General features: G+C 46.3%; 1 protein-coding gene across 4 annotated transcripts in view; it reads left to right on the top strand.

The window, feature by feature from the left end:
• LOC121281905 (zinc finger MYM-type protein 3-like) overlaps positions 1-19,697 on the top strand; it is a 157,306-nt gene that overhangs the window by 128,791 nt on the left and 8,818 nt on the right. For all 4 annotated transcript variants that reach the window (XM_041195070.1, XM_041195067.1, XM_041195068.1 and 1 more), the window contains one exon: positions 8,483-8,743. In XM_041195070.1, coding sequence (XP_041051004.1) covers positions 8,483-8,743 — 261 coding nt within the window. The remainder of the gene's footprint in view (positions 1-8,482; positions 8,744-19,697) is intronic.

The raw sequence follows: 19,697 nt of genomic DNA, 5'->3' as shown, positions 1-19,697 counted from the left end.
CGATGGCACTAGTCTACTCCCCCAGACTTATAGGGGAATCAGGCTTTCCGGCACCCTCTGGGCCGACCTGCGACAGGTCCTCCCACAAAACTCTGCGAGCTTCCTCGATGGACGGAGCCGGAGACAACAGGGCAGTGTAGTAGGATTTGGCAGTGGCCCTGATGCCCTCCAGATCCGAGACAAGGAGCCTGTCTTCGGCCAGCAGTGGAAGGAGCTGCTGACAGACCCCATGCCTTTTATCCAGCGAGTAGAAGATGGGGGAACTGCGGTCCAGGTCTTCAAGGAACTGGATCTGCAACTTCACCGCGGAGCCCGACGAGTTGCAGGTCCCGCAGCACACCTTTCTTCTCTTCGTACACCAGCCACAAGGCCAGGTCCGCATCAGGCTGACAGAGGTGTGCCTCCAGGTTGAGCATTTCCTTCTCCTCGATCCTGTATTTCTGCCTCTTTGTCGACCCCCTCATCTACTCCTGACAGAGGACGTGGATGTGAGCCTTGCCAACGTCCCACCATAGCCTCAAGTAGAGGAAGCCTCCCCGCTTCTTTCTCCAGCCGGCCCAGAAATGTTGGAATGAGTACAGAAACAGCTGGTCCTCCAGCAGCAGGTTGTTAACGTGCCAGTACGCAGACTCCGTCTGAGCACAGAATGCAGCTAGTTCCAACCATACCAGACGGTGGTCTGAGCGCGGCACCTACCTCACAGAAGCAAATGGAGTCCAGGACACGAATGCCTTGGAAACATAAAGGCAGTCCTCTGGATGCTCTGACTCCAGGCAAGTGGAAACACGATTCAGATGGAGATGTCACCAAATGTCCACCAAGTCAAAGGACCTGATCAGGCCCCTCAACCTGCTCACACCAAGCATGCGGCGCTTGGCACCAAGACGGTCCCTGGCCTTGAGGGTATAGTTGAAATCCACCCCACCCCACCTTGAGGACATTGCACTTGCCCATATTGATGGAGCCAAGATGAATGGAGCTTGCTTGTTGCTGCACGCCCAGTGGAGCGTACACGTTCTCAAAGTGAAGCGCCGCGCCCCTGAAGTGCACAGTAGGGTGCAGCAACCGGCCTGGCATTGGTTCCTTGATCTCCGGCTGAAAATGTGGGGCCAACAAGATAGCCACCCTGCCGAAATTGGAGACTAGGTGACTCATGTAGAACCCCCCCCCCCCCCCCCCCCCCCCCCCCCCCCCCCCAACACCTTACCACTCCAGGAGCCACATAGCTTTGTCTCCCGGAATGGCATGGGCTTCCTGCAGGAAGCACACCACATGCTTCCAGTCCCTGAGGACCGAGAAGTTCTGGAACCTGTGCTGTGCATCCCTGCTGGTGTTGATGTTGAGGCTGGCTATGATAGCCTTCATGCCAGAAGCATGTGCTACCATCATCATCATGCCTAGTGTAAGAAGGAGAGGATTATTTTAATCCCTTCCTCTCCTTCAGGAGCCCAGAAAGAAATGTTTGGACCCTCCTCTTAGCATTCCGGTCCAGCCCAGGGGGTTTTAGGACCTCAGGCGGACCAGAACACAGGAGGCAAAGAATGCAACCGGCCCTGGGCTGACTGGACCCTGTCTTGGCGGCTGTGATTACTCGCTAAAAAGTCCTCGAGCTCCCATAAAGGGATGAGGGGAGAATTGGTGGGGGGCACCACTGAAACCCCATCCTCCTCCAGGTCGTCTCCTCCAGCTTCCAGCCTTTCCTCTGTATTTAGGACAGGGCTGGTTTGGAGCTGCCAGTTGGCTCCAACTTTGCCTTTATCCCACCCCCCAGGATCGAGGGCAGAGGGTTCCTCTCTCGTCTCCTCTTGGGGATTTGGGCCAAAGGGCGGTGGCAGCTCAAAGCACCGGGTCGCCTGGCAAGCCTGGAGAAAACTTCAGATTTAAGCCCAGCGCTGAAGTTTGGGAGGGAACGGGGAGGCCTTCCTTGCCACTGCCATCCAATGGCCCCAACCGCTGGGTCATGAAGGGACTGCTGCAGTCCCCTGGTGGTCCAGATGGCATCTCAGGGGTACAAGGTGGGTCAGGGTGGGGCACCACCGCAAGGGTGATACCCTCACCAATCCCTGAGGGGCCCTGCTGAGTGGACTGCAGCAAGGGGTTGGGTGTTTGGGCTCCCCCCAGAGGGCAGAACGACGACTTATGGGGTGGAGATGCCACCACCTCTTCACTGGGGGAGGCGTCATATCCGACCTGACAAGTTGCGAGGCCCTTTCCCCTCCGAGGGGTGGTGTCCTTTCTGGGGTAGGCTTTGGGGGCAGGGGAGACCTCCATCTGCGAGGCCCCCGCTGCCTCATCCAGCCCTCTGGGCGCTCTGCCCTCTAGGGTTCTGGCTGCTCTATCCTTTTTAGGACGACCACCAGCTCGGGGTCATGCGCCCCATCGCCGTCGGACACGGGACCCCACACGTGAACAGCGCTGGGCCCAGCACATGGTGCTGAGGCACACACCGGCCTCAGAGCACGCAGAGACACGTCGTCGAGGTTGGGTGATATCTTTCTCCTCGAGCCGATGTCCCCGGGTGTCTGGGGATCAGGGTTGGTTGGGGGTTGTGGGGCGGGCAGCCAGTGCATGGCAGGTCTTCTGTCATACCTTCTTCCGGTGCAGGGTCTCTCCCCCGCCTCGCCGGCGGTACCTCCCCTTACGGGGAGGAAGATGGAGTGGTGGCAGGGGGGGAGGAGCAGTGGTGCCAGCTGCGGCTGCCTGAGTGACATTGGGGCAGTTCTTTTGGATGTGTACCACCTCCTCACAGGCAATGGCACCACACGCTGTCTACAGACCAGAAAACACAGTGGGCAGGCCCTTCAAAGATGACATCAAACAGCTCCTCCGTGCACTCCTCCTGGGCCAGGTGAGCAAAGACCTAGTGCTGGAAGGAGTACACATGGCAGAGACTGGGCTCCCTGAGACCGAGCGGGATCCATACCACCCGGGACCTGACTTCTCCCAGTTGTTGAAGGTGTGGGAGGAGGAGCTCACTGGGAATGAAGTGCCTCCCCATGATGGCCTCAAGAGGATCCACCGCCAGCTGGTCCCGCCTACGGTGAGCCCCCCTAGATGCACCGCCCGCTCGGACCTCGGGAAGAACACCGCCTTCCCGTACGTGCGCAAGGCTGCAACAATGGCCGAAGGGTCGACAACCCTAGCCAAAGCCTTCACGCGTGTTTCTACGGTCCTCTCAGGGCGAATGTAGCTCTTTATCCTCATGGCTCTGGTCAGTAGGCAGAACAGTGTCAGGGCCACGGAAGCAGTCACTCCTGCATAGGTTGTCTTGGCAGGCCTGCCACCAGTGATAGCGCCGCCCCCACAGCTACCCCGGAGGGCCTGGCTACCGGTGAGCCTGTGGCAGCCATTGGGGGATGAGCCACACCCACCCTGAGCTCTGTCGGTGGTAGTAACAGTGTTTAGAAAGAGGGGGAGGGGGAAAAGGAGGATTACCCTCTCCCTCCTTGTGTGTAAAGACAGAAGGGGAGGAGAAAGAGGAGGAAAAAGGACAGGGAGGCACAGAAGGGGAAAGATGGGTGTCGCTGGGTGGAATGGAGCGGGGTGTTGGGGGCCTAGCTGTTGTTCCTGAAGTGGGAGGACAATGTCTTCACCAGGCAGCCAGTACTGCTGGAAGTAAGTCCATCCCTGTTCACCAGCCAGCACCCACTACCTGGAATTGGACATATCTTCAGCATCTGTGACCACTGATGCTGTGCTCCTGAAGAGGTCAGGTGCTGAAGGTAGGGGCAAAATGAAATGGACACGCACGCACCCCTTCTCCCCAAATCCCTTCAGTAGCCGTCTTCCTCCCCCTACAAAGCAACACTGCCTTCACAGCCCCCGCCAGACAAAAGTCTAGACACCCACTGCAGCTGTAATGAGAAAAGCTCTTACTTCCTGGTCTCCCTGTCTTGCAGCACCTCTCTCCTCCAATTCTTCAAGCCTCAGGCCTTGCAGCTCCAGGCCCCTGCAGCCCTGGCTACAATACCAGCAGTAGGTTTCTAGTATCCCTTGGGCAGCAGCAGAACCAGAGCAGCTTGTAAAAGTCGAGAGGAGTATGTTGGAAAAAGCAAGAGGAGCAGCAGGGGTGTACCTCTCCCATTAGCAGCAGCCACAGCTGGCACACAGCAACAGCTCCCACACAGGCAGGAATGAGCTGCACTTGAGCCCAGTCAGGAAGCTGTAACTCTTTCGAGTACAAAACCGTTTCCATCTGTTTCAGATGAAGTTACATTGTTTCATAGTTGGCTATTGTGAGACTTGAACTCTTGATATTCTTGCAGTTTTACATTTCAATTCCTCCACGTGTTTTTGCCTCGTATGTAACTCTTTCGAGTACAAACATGTTTCCATCTGTTCCTATTCAGATGAAGTTACATTGTTTCGTAGTTTGCCATTGTGAGATTTGAACTCTTGATCTTGGGGTTACAAACCCAGTACCATAACCACTTGGCTATTTAGGCCAAGCTGTAACTCTTTCGAGTACAAACCCGTTTCCATCTGTTTCAGATGAAGTTACATTGTTTCATAGTTGGCTATTGTGAGACTTGAACTCTTGATATTCTTGCAGTTTTACATTTCAATTCCTCCACGTGTTTTTGCCTCGTATGTAACTCTTTCGAGTACAAACATGTTTCCATCTGTTCCTATTCAGATGAAGTTACATTGTTTCGTAGTTTGCCATTGTGAGACTTGAACTCTTGATCTTGGGGTTACAAACCCAGTACCATAACCACTTGGCTATTTAGGCCAAGCGGCCAAGCTGTAACTCTTTCGAGTACAAAGACGTTTCCATCTGTTCCTATTCAGATGAAGTTACATTGTTTCATAGTTTGCCATTGTGAGATTTGAACTCTTGATCTTGGGGTTACAAACCCAGTACCATAACCACTTGGCTATTTAGGCCAAGCCAAAATAGTATCACAAACAACGTTCAACGAGTACTCAAGGAGTAACTCTTTCAAGTACAAACACGTTTCCATCTGTTTCAGATGAAGTTACATTGTTTCATAGTTTGCTATTGTGAGACTTGAACTCTTGATCTTGAGGTTACAAACCCAGTACCATAACCACTTGGCTATTTAGACCAAGCGGCCAAGCTGTAATTTGCACAGCCTGTGCGTAGTTGTTGATTACTTGTAGATACTGTTCACTGTTTCACTGTTATAAATAAACTCCCTAGAATGTCTCCTTACCTGTGGCTCCTTGTTCTGAAGAACAGCGTTCTTGTCACTCAGATGTGAAACCTTTCTGTGCAAGATAAAGGCAGGTGTCTCTGCCCAGGGCCTCTTCCCTGTGCTCTGTGCAGCCTTCAGACCAAAATGATGGTCCAGCCTCTCACTCCCTGGACACATTACTGATGTCTCCACCTCGGTGCTTGCCATTGCTGCCAGAATGTAGTGGGCCAATGCCACAAAGTTACGTCTCTCTGTGTGCTCTCTGAGCACCTTTTTAAGGTGGGCTGGCCCCCATCTCTTTAGCATTTGTGACCACTGATGTTGTGCTTCTGAAGGGGTCTGGTGCTGAAGGCAAACAAAGGATCAGATGCTTCTAAAGTTTCATGGCTGTGTCTTTGATATGACCCTGACCACAAAGCACAAGCAAGCTGCCCTCAACCAGACAGGAGTCAAACGTTCTGAGGCTATGTGAGGATCTATGGGGTCACCCCACTGCATGTCGTTGTCATTCTCCACAAATCTCGCATTCATGAGGGCCTCCCGAATGCCTGCCTCGTCTAGCCAGTGCAAGGGCCTCATCCCTGTCATCGTCGTTTCCAAAGACCTCCTCACCCTCATCTCCGATGGCAGCATCCTCATTGGAGGAGACCTCCATCTCCTCCTCAGCCAGTTTGCCTCCCTGCTGCAGCGCCGGGTTGTAAAGGGCGCAGCAGATGATGCATGACCCCCCCTCTGCGGACTGTATTGCAAGGCTCCACCAGACCAGTCCAAGCATCAGTACCTCATGTTCAGCATCCCAATGGTCTGCCCCACCAAGTTGCAACCTCATTATACTGTTGCTCTGCTGCAATCTGAGGCTGCCGCACGAGTGTCATCAGCCATGCCCTCTGCTGGTAGCCCTCATCTCTGAGGAGCTGTTCCTGCAGCCTCTGTGGACCCTGGAAGATGTCAGGGATCTGACCGACTGAGGTTGCAGGAATTGTGCATACTCCCTGGACACTTTGCGCACACCTGCAGGATGCATTTCTGGTGGTCCCCTCACCAGCTGCACATTCAGCGAGTGGAACCCCTTGCAGTTGATGTAGCTGCGTGTTGTGACGGAGATCTGAGCGCAGTGAGTGCAGTCGATTGCACCCTGCACTTGTGGGAAACCTGAGATCTGGGCGAATCCAATCGCTCTTGTATCCTGGCTGACCTAGTCCTGGGCGAAATGCACTAAGTTGTGTGCCCTCGCAAAGATGGCATCCATGACCTCTTAGATACTTTGGTGGGTGAAGGCTTGAGAGATCCACAGAGGTCACCTATGGAGCCCTGAAAGGAGCCACTGGCATGGAAATTGAGCGCTGTGGTCACTTTCATGGCTACTGGAAGTGGATGCCCTCCATGTCCCTGTGCTGCCAACTCCTGCAGTAGCTGGCAGATGTGATCAACCAGTTCCCTAGACATGTGCAGTTTTTGGCAATGCTGGTTGTCGGTCATCTGCAGAAGTGAAAGGCAGTATCTGTAGACCCTGGGTGTCGCTAGGTGCTGACCAGTGACAGCTCACTGTGACTCTTCATGTGAGGGGGGCCTCAGCCGCCCCTTCTTCCTGAGGTTGCTGCTCCTGCCCCTGCGCAGCCAGGAGCCTCAGTCGCCCTCTCCTCCATCGCCTTTGCTCTCTATAGGCCATCAGGCATGTAGCTAGTTCACCAGGCTCCATGACCCTGAAGTACTACTACTCCTGCAGGATGAACCTTTCCTGGTTAAATGTGGATGCCCGTTAATGTTCCCGAGAGTACTAGTCGCCACTCGGATGGCCAGAGGTTGGTACGCTGCGTGGCTGCCCAAAACTCCACTCATTTTCGCCCCACTCCACCTGACTGATTGGCAGCAGCTTTGTCCATTGCACTGCATGTTGTGCTGTCAGCTCAGGTGCAGGCATTCTCCTAACCCGTGCTGAAAGACTGCACTGTTAGCTTGAACCATGAGGTTGATTGGTCCAAATCGGGATGCTGACATGGTAAGAGGCTGTGAGTGCCTCCAGCAGTGACTGCTCTATGGCCAGTTTTAGCAAGGAGATTGTACAAAGTGTGCAGTCGTCCAACTGTTCTGCAGTCCACTAAAAAGCAACCAGTGGTGGGGGGGTGAAAAGCTTTGGAGCGCTTGGTGGCAGTTTGATGATGCTGCGTTGCTTGAGCGGGCTGATAAGCTGGAAGGCTGACACCAATCATATCAATGTGGCTGCGCCTGAACTGTCTCAGCTGCAGAGGAATAGTCACTTTTTATGCAGGTTTCTCTAATGCGTGGCTGCTTCCCTCACCCATCCAATAGGAGCAGGAGTAGACCATTTGGCCCCTTGAACCTGCTCTGCCATTCAATAAGTAATAGCTGATGTGACTATAGCCTCGACACCATTCTTTTGTCTGCCACCCAGAACCCTTGACTCTTTGGAGATCAAAAATCTGTCCAACTCAGCCTTGAATAGATTCAACGACCCAATGTACCCTGCTCTCTAGTATTGAGAATTCCAACGATGAATTTTGGATACTTACTGGCCTATGTTCTATTTTTGTATGATCTCTGGCATTTGATACTTTTTCCTAAAATGAATTTAGCACTCTGATAAACAGACCTGAAATGCTAACTATTTTTCTCTCTATAGGTGCTGCCAGACTTCCTGAGTATTTCCAAGATTTTGTTTTTTTTATTTTTTGTGAATAATGTTCTGCTCTCTGCTGCTTGGTATTTGTTGTTAGTGTTTGTCTATGTAGTTTTCACTCATCTATTTCCCTTTTGAGCTGGCGCTGGATTGTTAAATACATAATTTATTCCTTAGTTTTACCCAATACAAGAGTGATCAGCCCATGGTGATGGAGAGGGCTTAAGCTGAAGGCTCTTGTCTATCCTCAAGATATAAGTTTGTATCACTTCTGTATTTGTGTCCTCTCCCCCCCACCCCCATGTCCTATTGTTTTATTTCATTATAGTGAACATAGCAAATAACCCTGTTTCCTAATTTTTTAATAAATCCCTTACAGAACGTGGTTCCACAGTTACTTGTTCACATGACTATATTTATTAGTTTGGAAGCAAGTCTTGACAGCCTTCTTGGCCACGGGTTCACTATAACTGATCCTGACCCTTTTCCTCACCCAGTATCTATGCATGTTGATGAGTGAGAGCTCTAGTTGATCTTCCTTTCCATCATCCACTATGTCATAGGGTGCTGAAGGCAATGCTACTTTGTAATTATATTTGAAAATTTTCAAATTAGAAAGCATCATAAAGTACTTATGCGATTTGATGATTATATTCATTAATATTGCGTCACTGTTTCCCCTTAGGTTTAATATTCTCCAGGGTAGAGGAAGAGCATCTATGGGAATGTAAGCAACTGGGAGTATACTCACCCTTTGTTCTACTGAACACACTCATGTTCTTTAACACAAAGTATTTTGGACTGAAGTGTGTAGAAGAGCACATGCGACTGTCCTTCATTAATGTTGTTCGGCAGTCCAGGAAGTGCACAACACCCAGAGGAACCACAAAGCTTGTCAGCATCCGCTATTACATGCCTGCTAATTACAAAAAGGGAAGAGATCAAAGTAAGTATTGTATATCATGGCAGAGAATAATTGGATGGAAGTTTGGGGCCCTTGCATTCTACATGGGCATGTAATGTAATACAGTGAGGCAATAACACCAGTCCAGCACTCAGATAATCTCTAGACTTTTTTTGGGTTTGGGTTTGCTTGTTGTGGCCCCTATGTTCAAATAGCAACTGACATTCATTATAAATGCTCAGACCCGAGGAGTGTTGACCAGACCAAGTGTGATTGCTCCCTGTGAAACCAAACCAGTGTCAACGGTTGTTGAAAAGAATGAGAGAGTGTTTTTATGGATTCTGGTTGTCTATGTATTCCCTTCTTGCTGAGGATGAATATGGCAGGGAATTAGGACTAAGATTGTCAGCTCTGGTTGATTGTATTCCTGAAGGTTTCATTTCATGGCCTCCCATCTCAAACCCAACCTTCACACTCCATTAGTCCATCCTCAGATGCAGGACCATACGACGCCAGTTGGAAAGGGAACAAATTTTTTTGATGTCTAATTGGATTAAGCTTGTTCGTTAGTCATACAACTACTCCCCTATCACCCCAGTGTGACAATTTTCCAGTTAGTAAATGAGGTTTGTGAAGAAAATGGAAAACAAAGAAAAAATGCCTGTAATTTTGTTTAATGGGCCTATGATTTTTCCGCTCTGTTTTCACTTGCAATGGTGTCCTATGGATGAATATTCAATTCCTGGAGATTCCAGGGCAATCGTGGAGGGTTGGCAGCCCTACTCAGGACCTGTACCTATGAGTGAATCAGTTTATTGTTTTTCAACCAGATGCAGGAAAATAAACAACAAAAGGCTTTATTCCTGATCATGATCCATATTAGCAAACCTGGGATAATTTGGAGTAATTATTTGTTATTGGTTTGATCCTCATTTATTTTCTTGTACTCCTTTTCCTCTTCCCTTAAGGGAGAACTGCTAAGTCCTGCACCAGTTTAAAATAAAACTGGCTTATTGATTCATTTCCCTAACCCCCCACCCCCCCCTACTCTGCTATGCTTCTATTTTAAACTCTTTCTATTCTATTTATAACCAGTGCAGCAGAGCAAATGAGTCATGTTTATGTGAGAGACCACAAGTATTAGCTCTTTACTTGAAATAGATCCTGTTTAGGATTTTAAAAATGACTCTCTCCCACACCACCAAACTTCCTCCTAGCCCAATCCTCCCCTTTCAAAGTGTTATTAGATAGTGATACTGACTGGTGCAATGTAATGTAAGACCAGGAGGTCCCAGGTTTGACTCCTGGACTGTGCTGAGTTAACTGCCCTCATCATGCTAGTAATTGGAATGCTAAAGATGATTTCTGCTTCCTTATGTTAGTAAGGAATAAAATGAACAAAGATTCTAACTTGTGACCCCAAGGCAGTAAAACTGTGTAGGCATTAGGTCTGCCAGGGCAACTGTTTAGATCCCTCAGGTGTGCTACCCAGAACTGCCCACAGTATTCCAGGTGTGACCTAGCTGGGTTTTGTACATCTGTAGCATGACTTCCACTCCCTTGTATTCTGGTTCCGTAGATCAGTGTTGTCCAATACGTTCGCCACGTGATAAATCAGCACAGGACTGATGAATTGCTGCTCTAATTTACTTGTTTTTTCCCACATTTCAAACATGGATAAGTTTGTTATCAGAAACAGCAGTGCGAACCTGAGACTAACGATGAAAAGGCCTGCACTTCAATAGAAATCTAGCATGAGTTCGTGTGAATGAGTGTTGAAATTTGAGGTCAGGAAAAGGAATGAGAAACCACTGTGTATGCTATTTAATAAAGCATTCTACAAAAACAAGGTTGTCAGTTTGAAAAATAGTTTCCAAAGTGCACAAAAGTTGGACAGGAAGTTTCCTCTTTGGTGATCAAAATTGAGTCAACAAAATTGCTAATCAGGAACCTAATTTGAAGCAGCAGCAGAATTTGAAAGTTACTTTCATCGTCTGAGCTGGCTACAAAGCTGTATGGATTCTGGCTTGGAAAAAATCAAGTTTTCAAGTGGAGAACTGGTAAAAGAAATCCACTATCTGTACAATATGGAACTTTGCTCAAACATTATGATCCAAAAACAAAAATATGACATCATGCTGAAGGTTCAAAATGTTTAGCTGGGTTACCAGACCATTGTTCGTCAATTGCAAGATTTGGCGCAAAATCCTGAAGCCCAACTGCATACTCAGTGAAAGAACTTTCATTTTTGGTGGCGTTGGATAAGTCATGTGACATCTGAGTCGCCGCGCAGTTTGTTTTCTGGATTCATTTTATGTCCGAAGACTCGCATTCACAAAGGGATGCTGGAAATTTCTGGGCCAAAGGAGTGCACTTTGACATGCTTGGTATTTTTAAAGGTGTTGCGGAAAAGTTTTGAATTGGATTTATGGTTGTGATGCATGGTGCATCTGCAATGAATTGGACAAAAATCTCTATCTCGGCTGCGAACGGTCCTGATGGAGATGATTTGGCCTTGTTTCACTACATTTTGTATCCAGAACACTTCTGTGCTCAAATGGTGAGGGAAGACATGCTGAAAGATTTGATGAACAAGGTTTTCAAAATGGTCAGTTTCATTCATGTGGAGTTGTTGGAAGAAACGGAGTCAGATTTCATCAAAATCATCTACTTTGCGAATGTACAGAGGCTGAGCCGTGGAAAGGTCTTGCAATGATTTAATGCCTTGTTCACTCCAATCTGAAACTTTCTTGCCAAGAATGGAAAGTTGACAACTTACTCTGGATGAAGCGTAACCGCCCACTTGAAAGAACTGAACCTGAAATTTCAGGGAAATCAGATTTGCGATTTGGCACAGTATTTGCGAGAGCTTGTCAAAATTGGAATTCTGGCAGGGCAGCTCAGTCCAGTGTTATATATACCAACTACAACATGTGGGAAGCCCTAGACGTTCCTTGTGTTCTGACTGACCACTTATGCAGGTAGTGTATCTAGCTGCAGCTACTTGAGCTCCGAGTTTTGGAGCTTGAGCGGCAGCTGGAGGCTCTGAAGTGCATCTGCGAGGCTGAGTTTTTTGTGGATAGCACGTTTTTAGACATGGTCACCCCACAACTTATGGAAGTGCAGACAGAGAGGGAATGAGTGACCATCAGTCATAAGGAAGATGTCAGGCAGGTAGTCAGGAAATCCCCAGGGTTCATCTCCCTCGAGAACCATTTTTCTGTGCTGGAAAACAGTGAGAGTGACAGTTCCTCTGGGGAGTGCAGCCACGCTCATGACACTGAGGGTGGCTCAGCTGCACAGGGGGTGTGGAAAAAGAGGGGAAGAGCAATAGTGGTAGGAGACTCAATAGTAAGAGAAACAGGCATGCATTTCTGTGGCCATAGACGTGACTCCAGGATGGTATGTTGCCTCCCTGATGCCAGTTTCAAGAATGTCACTGAGCGGCTGCAGGGCATTCTAAAGGGGAAGAGCAAACAGACAAAGATCATGGTACATATTGGCACTATTGACATAGGTAGAAAGAGGGATGAGGTCCTGCAGGTAGAATTTAGGGAGCTAGGAAGCAGGAACAGGATCTCAAAGGTAGTAATCTCTGGGTTATTTCCGGTGCCATGCGCTAGTGAGTATAAAAATAGGAGGTTAGTCCAGATGAATGCATAGCTGGAGAGATGGTGCAGGAGGGAGGGCTTTAGATTTCTGGGACATTGGGACCATTTCTGGGGGCGGTGGGACCTGTACAAGCTGCATCTGGGCTGGAATGGGACCAACATCCTTGCGGGGAAGTTTGCTAGTGCTGTTGGGGAGATGCACAGCCAAAATTATAGAGCAAATAAGTCTGGAAGGCATAGAAATTATAGGCCTGTTAAGGCACAAGGGAGTTTGGCACGGTCGGATGGCATTTATTTTAATGCAATGAGTCTGACGAAATAAGGCAGATGAGTTGAGGGCACAAATTAACACATGGAAGTACGAGGTCAAAGGGACATGTTTGAAAGGGGCACAGGATTGCCAGCTCAGTATTCCAGGATATAGGGTCTTTAGGTGTGACAAGGAAGGACTTAAAAAAGGAGGGGGTATCGCAGTATTGATCAAGGAATCAATTATAGCAGTAAGGAGGGATGACATCTTAAAAGGCTCCTCAAACGAAGCCATTTGGGTAGAACTGAAAAACAAAAAAGGAGTAATCACATTGCTGGGAGTGTACTATAGGCCTCCAAACAGTCAGAGAGGAATAAAAGAGCCGATATGTAGGCAAGTTTCAGAGAAGTGTAAAATTAATAGGGTAGTAATAGTGGGGGATTTCAACTTGCCCAACATTAACTGGGTTAGTCATAGTGTCATAGGTTTAGAGGGAGCGGAATTTTTAAAATGCATCCAGGAGAACTTTTTAAGCCAGTACGTAGAAGTCCTACAAGAGATGGGGCAGTCTTGGACTTAATTTTAGGGAATGAAGCCGGAACTGGTAGAGGTATCAGTGGGGGAATGTTTTGCAGATAGTGATCATAACTCCTATAGATGCAAGGTTGTTATGGAAAAGGACAAGGATGGGCCAGAAATCAGAGTTCTAAATTGGGGTAAGGCCGATTTTAATAAGGTCAGATATGATTTGGCCAGAGTGAATTGGGAGCAGCTACTTTCAGGTAAATCTGCGTCAGAGCAGTGGGACTCATTCAAGAAGGAAATAGGGCCAACATCTTCCATTAAAGACAAAGGGTAGGACCAACAAATCCAGGGAACCCTGGATGTCGAGGGATATACAGGATTGGATGAAGAGAAAAAGGGAGGCAGACACCATGGGCTTAAAACAGCGGAAGCCCTAGAGGAGTATATAATGTGTAGGGGGGCCTTAAAAAGGAAATTAGGAGAGCAAAAAGGAGGCATGAAAAAAACATTGGTGGGTAAAATAAAGGAAAATCCAAAGTTATTTTACAAGTACATTAAGAGTAAGAGGATAAATAGGGAAAGAGTAGGGCCTATTAAGGAGCATAATGGTAATTTGTGTGTGGAGCCGGAAGACTTAGGTAGAGTTCTAAATGAATACTTGGTGTCGGTGTTCATAAGTGAGAGGGACGACATGGGTATGGAAATCAGGCAGAAGGACTGTGATATAATTAATGAAATTAGCATAGAAAGGGAGGAGGTTCTAAGTGGTCTGGCAGGCTTAAAAGTAGATAAATCTCCAGGCCTGGATGGAATGTATCCCAGGCTGCTGAGTGAGGCAAGGGAGGAGATAGGGGCGCTGGCAATAATTTTCAATACCTCTCTGGCCTCAGGAGAGGTGCCAGAGGACTGTAGGACAGCCAATGTGGTACCATTATTCAAGAAGGGAGGAAGGGTTAAACCAGGGAACTACAGGCCAGTCAGTCTAAGCTCAGTGGTGGGGAAACTATTGGAAGCAATTCTGAGGGACAGAATTAATCTACACTTGGAGAGGCAGGGATTAATCAAGGACAGTCAGCATGGTTTTGTCAAGGGGAGGTCATATCTGACCCATTTGATTGACGTTTTTGAAGAGGTGGCCAGGTGTGTAGATGAGGGCAATGCATTTGATGTAGTCATCTTGGACTTCAGTAAGGCTTTTGATAAGGTCCTGAATGGGAGACTGATAATGAAGGTAAGAGCCCACTTGGATCCAGAATTGGCTGAGTGGCAGGAAGCAAAAGGTGATGGTTGTGGGGTGTTTTTGTGACTGGATGCCTGTGTCTAGTAGGGTTCCACAAGGATAGGTGTTGGATCCCTTGCTGTTGTGGTGTATATATAAACGATTTAGACTTGAATGTAGGAGAGTTGATCAGTAAGTTTACGGATGACACGAAAATTGGTGGGGTGGTAAACAGTGAGGAGGATAGCCTTAGATTACAGGAGGATATAGATGGGCTGATCAGTGACAAATGGAATTTAATCTGGATAAGTGTGAGGTGATGCACTTGGGCAGGACAAACAAGGCACGGAAATACACGATGAATAGTAGGACCCTGGGAAGTACCGAGGATCAGAGGGACCTTGGTGTGCATGTCTACCAGTCCCTTAAGGTAGCAGGACAGGTAGATAAGGTGGTTAAGAAGGCATATGGGATACTTGCCTTTATTAGCCGAGGCATAGAATATAAGAGCAGGGAAAATATGCTGGAACTGTATAAAATGCTGGTTAAGCCACAGCTAGAGTATTGTGTGCAGCTCTGGAACCCGCATTATGGGAAGGATGTGATTGCATTAGAGAGAGTGCAGAGGAGATATACCAGGATGTTGCCTGGGCTGGAGAATTTTAGTTAGGAGGAAAGATTGTATACACTGGGGCTATTTTCCCTGGAGTAGAGGAGATTGAGGGGGGGACATGATTTGAGGTGTATAAAATTGAGGGGCATAGATAGGGTAGACAGGAAGGAACTTTCGCCCTTGGTGGAGGGATCAATAACTATGGGGCATAGATTTAAGATAAGGGGCAGGAGGTTTAGAGGGGATGTGAGGAAGAATTATTTCACCCAGAGGGTGGTGGGAACCTGGAACTCACTGCCTGAAAGGGTGGTAGAGGCAGAAACCCTCATGGCATTTAAAAAGTATTTGGATGTGCACTTGTGATGCCATGGCACGCAAGGCTATGGGCCCAATGCTGGAAAATGGGATTAGAATAGTTAAGTACTTGTTTGACTGGCGCAGACTCGATGGGCCGAAGGGCCTTTTTCTGTGCTGTATACCCCTATGACTCTTTGTGGCACCACGTGCAGAGTGAGGATTTCGTGCGCTTTCCAAATCTGCAGCAGTATGTGGAAGATGCTGATTTTTGACTGGCACTGCTATGTAAACTGGCTGGAGAATCTGCTCAGCAAACTTGACAAGCACTCCTCTGATTTTGAAAATTTTGGACTTAACTTTTAGTTCATTTCACTTTGACAGCTATAATTCTCGACTATCTCAAGGGCTCATTGGTGTGTTCACCCTGGATAGGTGCGGTTATCCACTTCAAAGCCAAGTCAACCATCAGTCAAAAGATAAAATTCGATGCTGTGGTGTTGGTTTTTGAAGGAAAATGAATTTGTGGTCTCCACTTGGGCATTGCACAGCTATTTTCAGTGTTCACTTTAATTTGGTGACGTGTTGACTGCAGATACTAGATGTGAATCTGGAGGTAGAGTTGAAATGCTGAGTTTGTGAAAAGTTTCTGCCCAATTTCAGGATGTTGGTGAAAGGAAAAGATTGCAAAGTATTGCATTGAACATTTAAATTTGTAATAGTAAATATTGTATCTAGCCTTTATGTTATGGCTATTTTGTTGGTGCATATTACTGCTGATGCTTTTTTTTTGGGATAACTAATAGTTACTGTGTGTTGATCTTTATTTCTCTTGGTTTGAAACCTCAAATCTATTTTTGAAAGATTGCGCATTTGTTTTTATTAATATTATGCATATTTTGTATCTTAGCGAAAATGGTGATCTGATGACCACAAGTTTGACAGGCATCGAAATTCTATTGGATCCAGAGCAACACTGCTCTCTATATAAAGGCCAACATTCCATAAGCCTTTTTGGATTATTTTCTGTACCTGTTCATGACACCAGGGCCCCCAAATTTTTATTGGATCTCCATGACTTCTAGCTTTTCATTATTTAGAAAATAAGCTGTTCTCTCCTTTTTAGGTCCAAACAGGATGATCTCACATTTCGATATATTGAAATCCAGTAGCTACAGTTTTGTCCATTTATTTAATCTAGCAATACCGCTTCGTCATTGCTTTCAATACCAGTGGCACACAAATAGGTGGCTAACTTGGAAATATGGTTTTCTTTCCAATCATTTAAGTTGATAAATATGGTAAGCCATTGAGATCCCAGCACATCCTTTTAGAACACCACAAATCACACCCCGCCAATTAGAATACCTGACTGAAACTATGGCTATCACTATGGTGTTTGGTATTGCTGAGAAAAAGACATGCTGTCACAGCTTTTTGTCCTGCTCTCATCAGGGCAGATTTACAATAATTCCAATTGTAAAGGGAACAACAGTATCTAGTGCATGGGAAGTCAGTGCTGATTGGTTGGCAACTTGACTCTGGTAGACGTGTTGCCATGAAGAATGAACCAGGCAATAGTTAACTGGCAAGCTTTTGTTTAAATTCAAGCCAGCCATTCAAGACAGCTCTTGTCAAGGCATTGCCATGAGGAATGAACCAGGGAGTTGAAAAAGGCACAATGTGTGGGGATGCTTCTGTCTGCAAAGGAATGGGCCCTGTGCTTGAATGTATGTAGCTTCTGGCACATATAAGTGAGTCACAATGCAAGCCCGACTGATCATCTTAAATTGGTTGTCAGTGTAATTCTTAGCACAGTCAGAATTGTTTAGCAAGTGCTGTGCAATCATGGAATCGCATCTAATCTTGGGCACTTATGTTGAGTTTTTGCAAGCACAGACTTGTTGAGTATGGTCAATACTTATCCTTTTGCAAACGGTCTAAGGGATGTGCTGTTTGATCTGATCTGCCAGTCATTAGGACATACAGCACACATACCTGGCATCTCAACAGCACTGGAATTCATATATCGTGTTACTTGCCTTGATGGTAGCATCTTCTTTGTGGAGAATACCACTCGTGTCGCTACTGCTTGGCAGCAGTGTGAAATGGCTAGCTTCACCTGTTGCTCAAATTTTTTGAGACACCTCATTCTGAAGTAGACTGGGGAACAGCACCAAAGGTGGCACCTTTTAGGCCAATTCTTGAGTGTGCATGATATACAGCAAGCAGGGATCTAATCTGGGCAGCCATTTATCCTGCAGGGTGGCTTTCATCAAGCTTGCCGTGAGCAAATGGTTTGGGGCCTTATTTATGAGGTTGCCGATTAAACCCAATCTTATAGCACGTGGAACTGTAGGAATCCCAACATGTAAATTGACCAATGAAAGTGACTTGCAGGAGATACTAGTAGAGAACCCATTGGCGGATTTCCTAACCACATCAGGGAAAGGGAGCTCATTTGACTGCTCCATTTCAAAGATGAATTTAAGTGCAGGATGGAGCCCATTAAGGTGTGTAAGAAAATTCTTATATGCAGCTGTGAATTCAAAAATAGCAAACGTATCATTTACATATCAGAAATATGCAATGGCTAAGGGGTTGGGTGTCATTCATTCGAAGACACGTTTCTCATGGAAGGCAACAAAGGATGTTTGTAAGAGCTGGAACTAGAGGGCATCCTATAGCAACACTATTTAGGCATATGTAGTGTCAACTGCACGAGTTGCTGAGTTCATAACTTCAATGAATACAGATTCAGACAATGGCGGTGCGTGTAGTTTGCCATGATATAGTATGGCGGTGCAAAGTCTCTGACTTCCTTGAGTGGTACATTGGTGAAAAGGCTAGCAATGTCGAACAAACAAAACGGACATGGCATGACTATCTGTATGCAAGTCCTGCCAGGCCTTCAAAAAGGTGAAGGAATCCTTCACCATTATCACTACCCTCTGTCTCCTGCCTCTCGACCAATTTCGTAACCAAATAACTAGTTTGCCTTCAATCCCATAAACTTCAACTTTGCTAATTTTCTTTGAGGGAAGTTACCAATGCCTTCTGGAAGCCCTTATAAATGGCAACGATAGACAACCCCTGTCCACTACTTTAATCATATTTTCAAAAAATTCAATCAGCTTTGTCACCTGAGCTACCCTGTACAAAACCCATGCCGACTCTCCAAACAGCTGAAAGTTTTCAAGGTGTTCAGTCACTCTATCCTTAATTATAGAGTGGTAATTCCCTGACAACGGACGTTAGATTAACTGATCTATAATTTCCTTCTGTCACCCTTCTTAAATAGTGGAGGGACATGAGCAATTCTAAAGGAATAGTTCTGGAATCAAGAGACTTTGAAAGGTTATGTTTGGGATACTTGCAATATTCTCCCCTATTCCTTTAAATAGTAGAATGGTCCTGGGGATTTGTCAGTCTTTTTAATCCTATTATTTTATTCTTTTATTTTGGTTTTGTTAATTTTGTTGAACCTCTCCCTTTATTCAGTATTAGTTTCCTTGAAATTTCTGGCATGCTAACCCCTTCCTCTAATAATGCAAATTATTGAACATGTTTGCCATTTCCCTATTTTCGTTGACAGTAATACTGTTAGCAATTTTCAAGAGACTAGTATTGCTCCTGATTGTCCTTTTTTATGTAATGTAAGCATCTTTTGTATTAATTTTGATATCCATTGCTAACTTTATTTTCATGCTTCCTTTTTGTACCTCTTACTATCTATTTTGGCACCTCTGCTGTTCTTTGTCTCCCTTTCATTAAAATTTGTCTTTTTTTGTACTTTCGTATGTTTTTCTTAGTTTTGTGTTGTCCAGGGCTGATTTTTATTTTCTGGCAAGTCAAGCTTTTGTCCCTTTGGGGTATAAATTGGTTGTGTGTCTCATTAATTTCCTCTTTGAACCCCTCTGGCTGATTTTTGTCTTGTTCTACCCATTAACAAATTTACCCAGTTCAATGCTTTGAGGCTGGTGTTTCCTAAATCTAGAATCTTATTAGTTGTTTTGTGTTTCTCCCCTTTCAAACATTCTGTTGAATTTGATCATATTATGATTGCAGTGAACATTTATCTAATAACACTGTAACCAATCCAATATGGCATACCCCTTGCTGATTCTTGGGCCTATTGTTGCAGAAAACTGTCTTGGATACGCTTAAGAAATGCACCACCTTTCTGGAGAAAACAGTCCAAACAGTTCTTCACCCCACTTTACATGTTAGGAGTCTTTTCAGCTCAGTCATTGAGTGATGTGAGGGATTAGAGAGGTGCATCTATTGCAAATGTTCACATGAGACGGTCTCAATGTCTACAAACTCCCACACGTTGCAGTCTGGAGAGACAATCTATTCTGCCATATCTTTGTCAAGATTATTTATATCTGCTTTATAATTTGTTTTTTCTTTCTCCATGCACTAACTTGCACAAAAACACTGGTCAAAAGCATTAAACACGTAACTGCCTCAAGCTTACATGA

Source organism: Carcharodon carcharias, chromosome 9 (genome assembly GCF_017639515.1).
Source record: "Carcharodon carcharias isolate sCarCar2 chromosome 9, sCarCar2.pri, whole genome shotgun sequence".
Classification (NCBI taxonomy): Eukaryota; Metazoa; Chordata; class Chondrichthyes; order Lamniformes; family Lamnidae; genus Carcharodon; species Carcharodon carcharias.
This window is presented reverse-complemented; position numbering and strand designations above follow the sequence as displayed.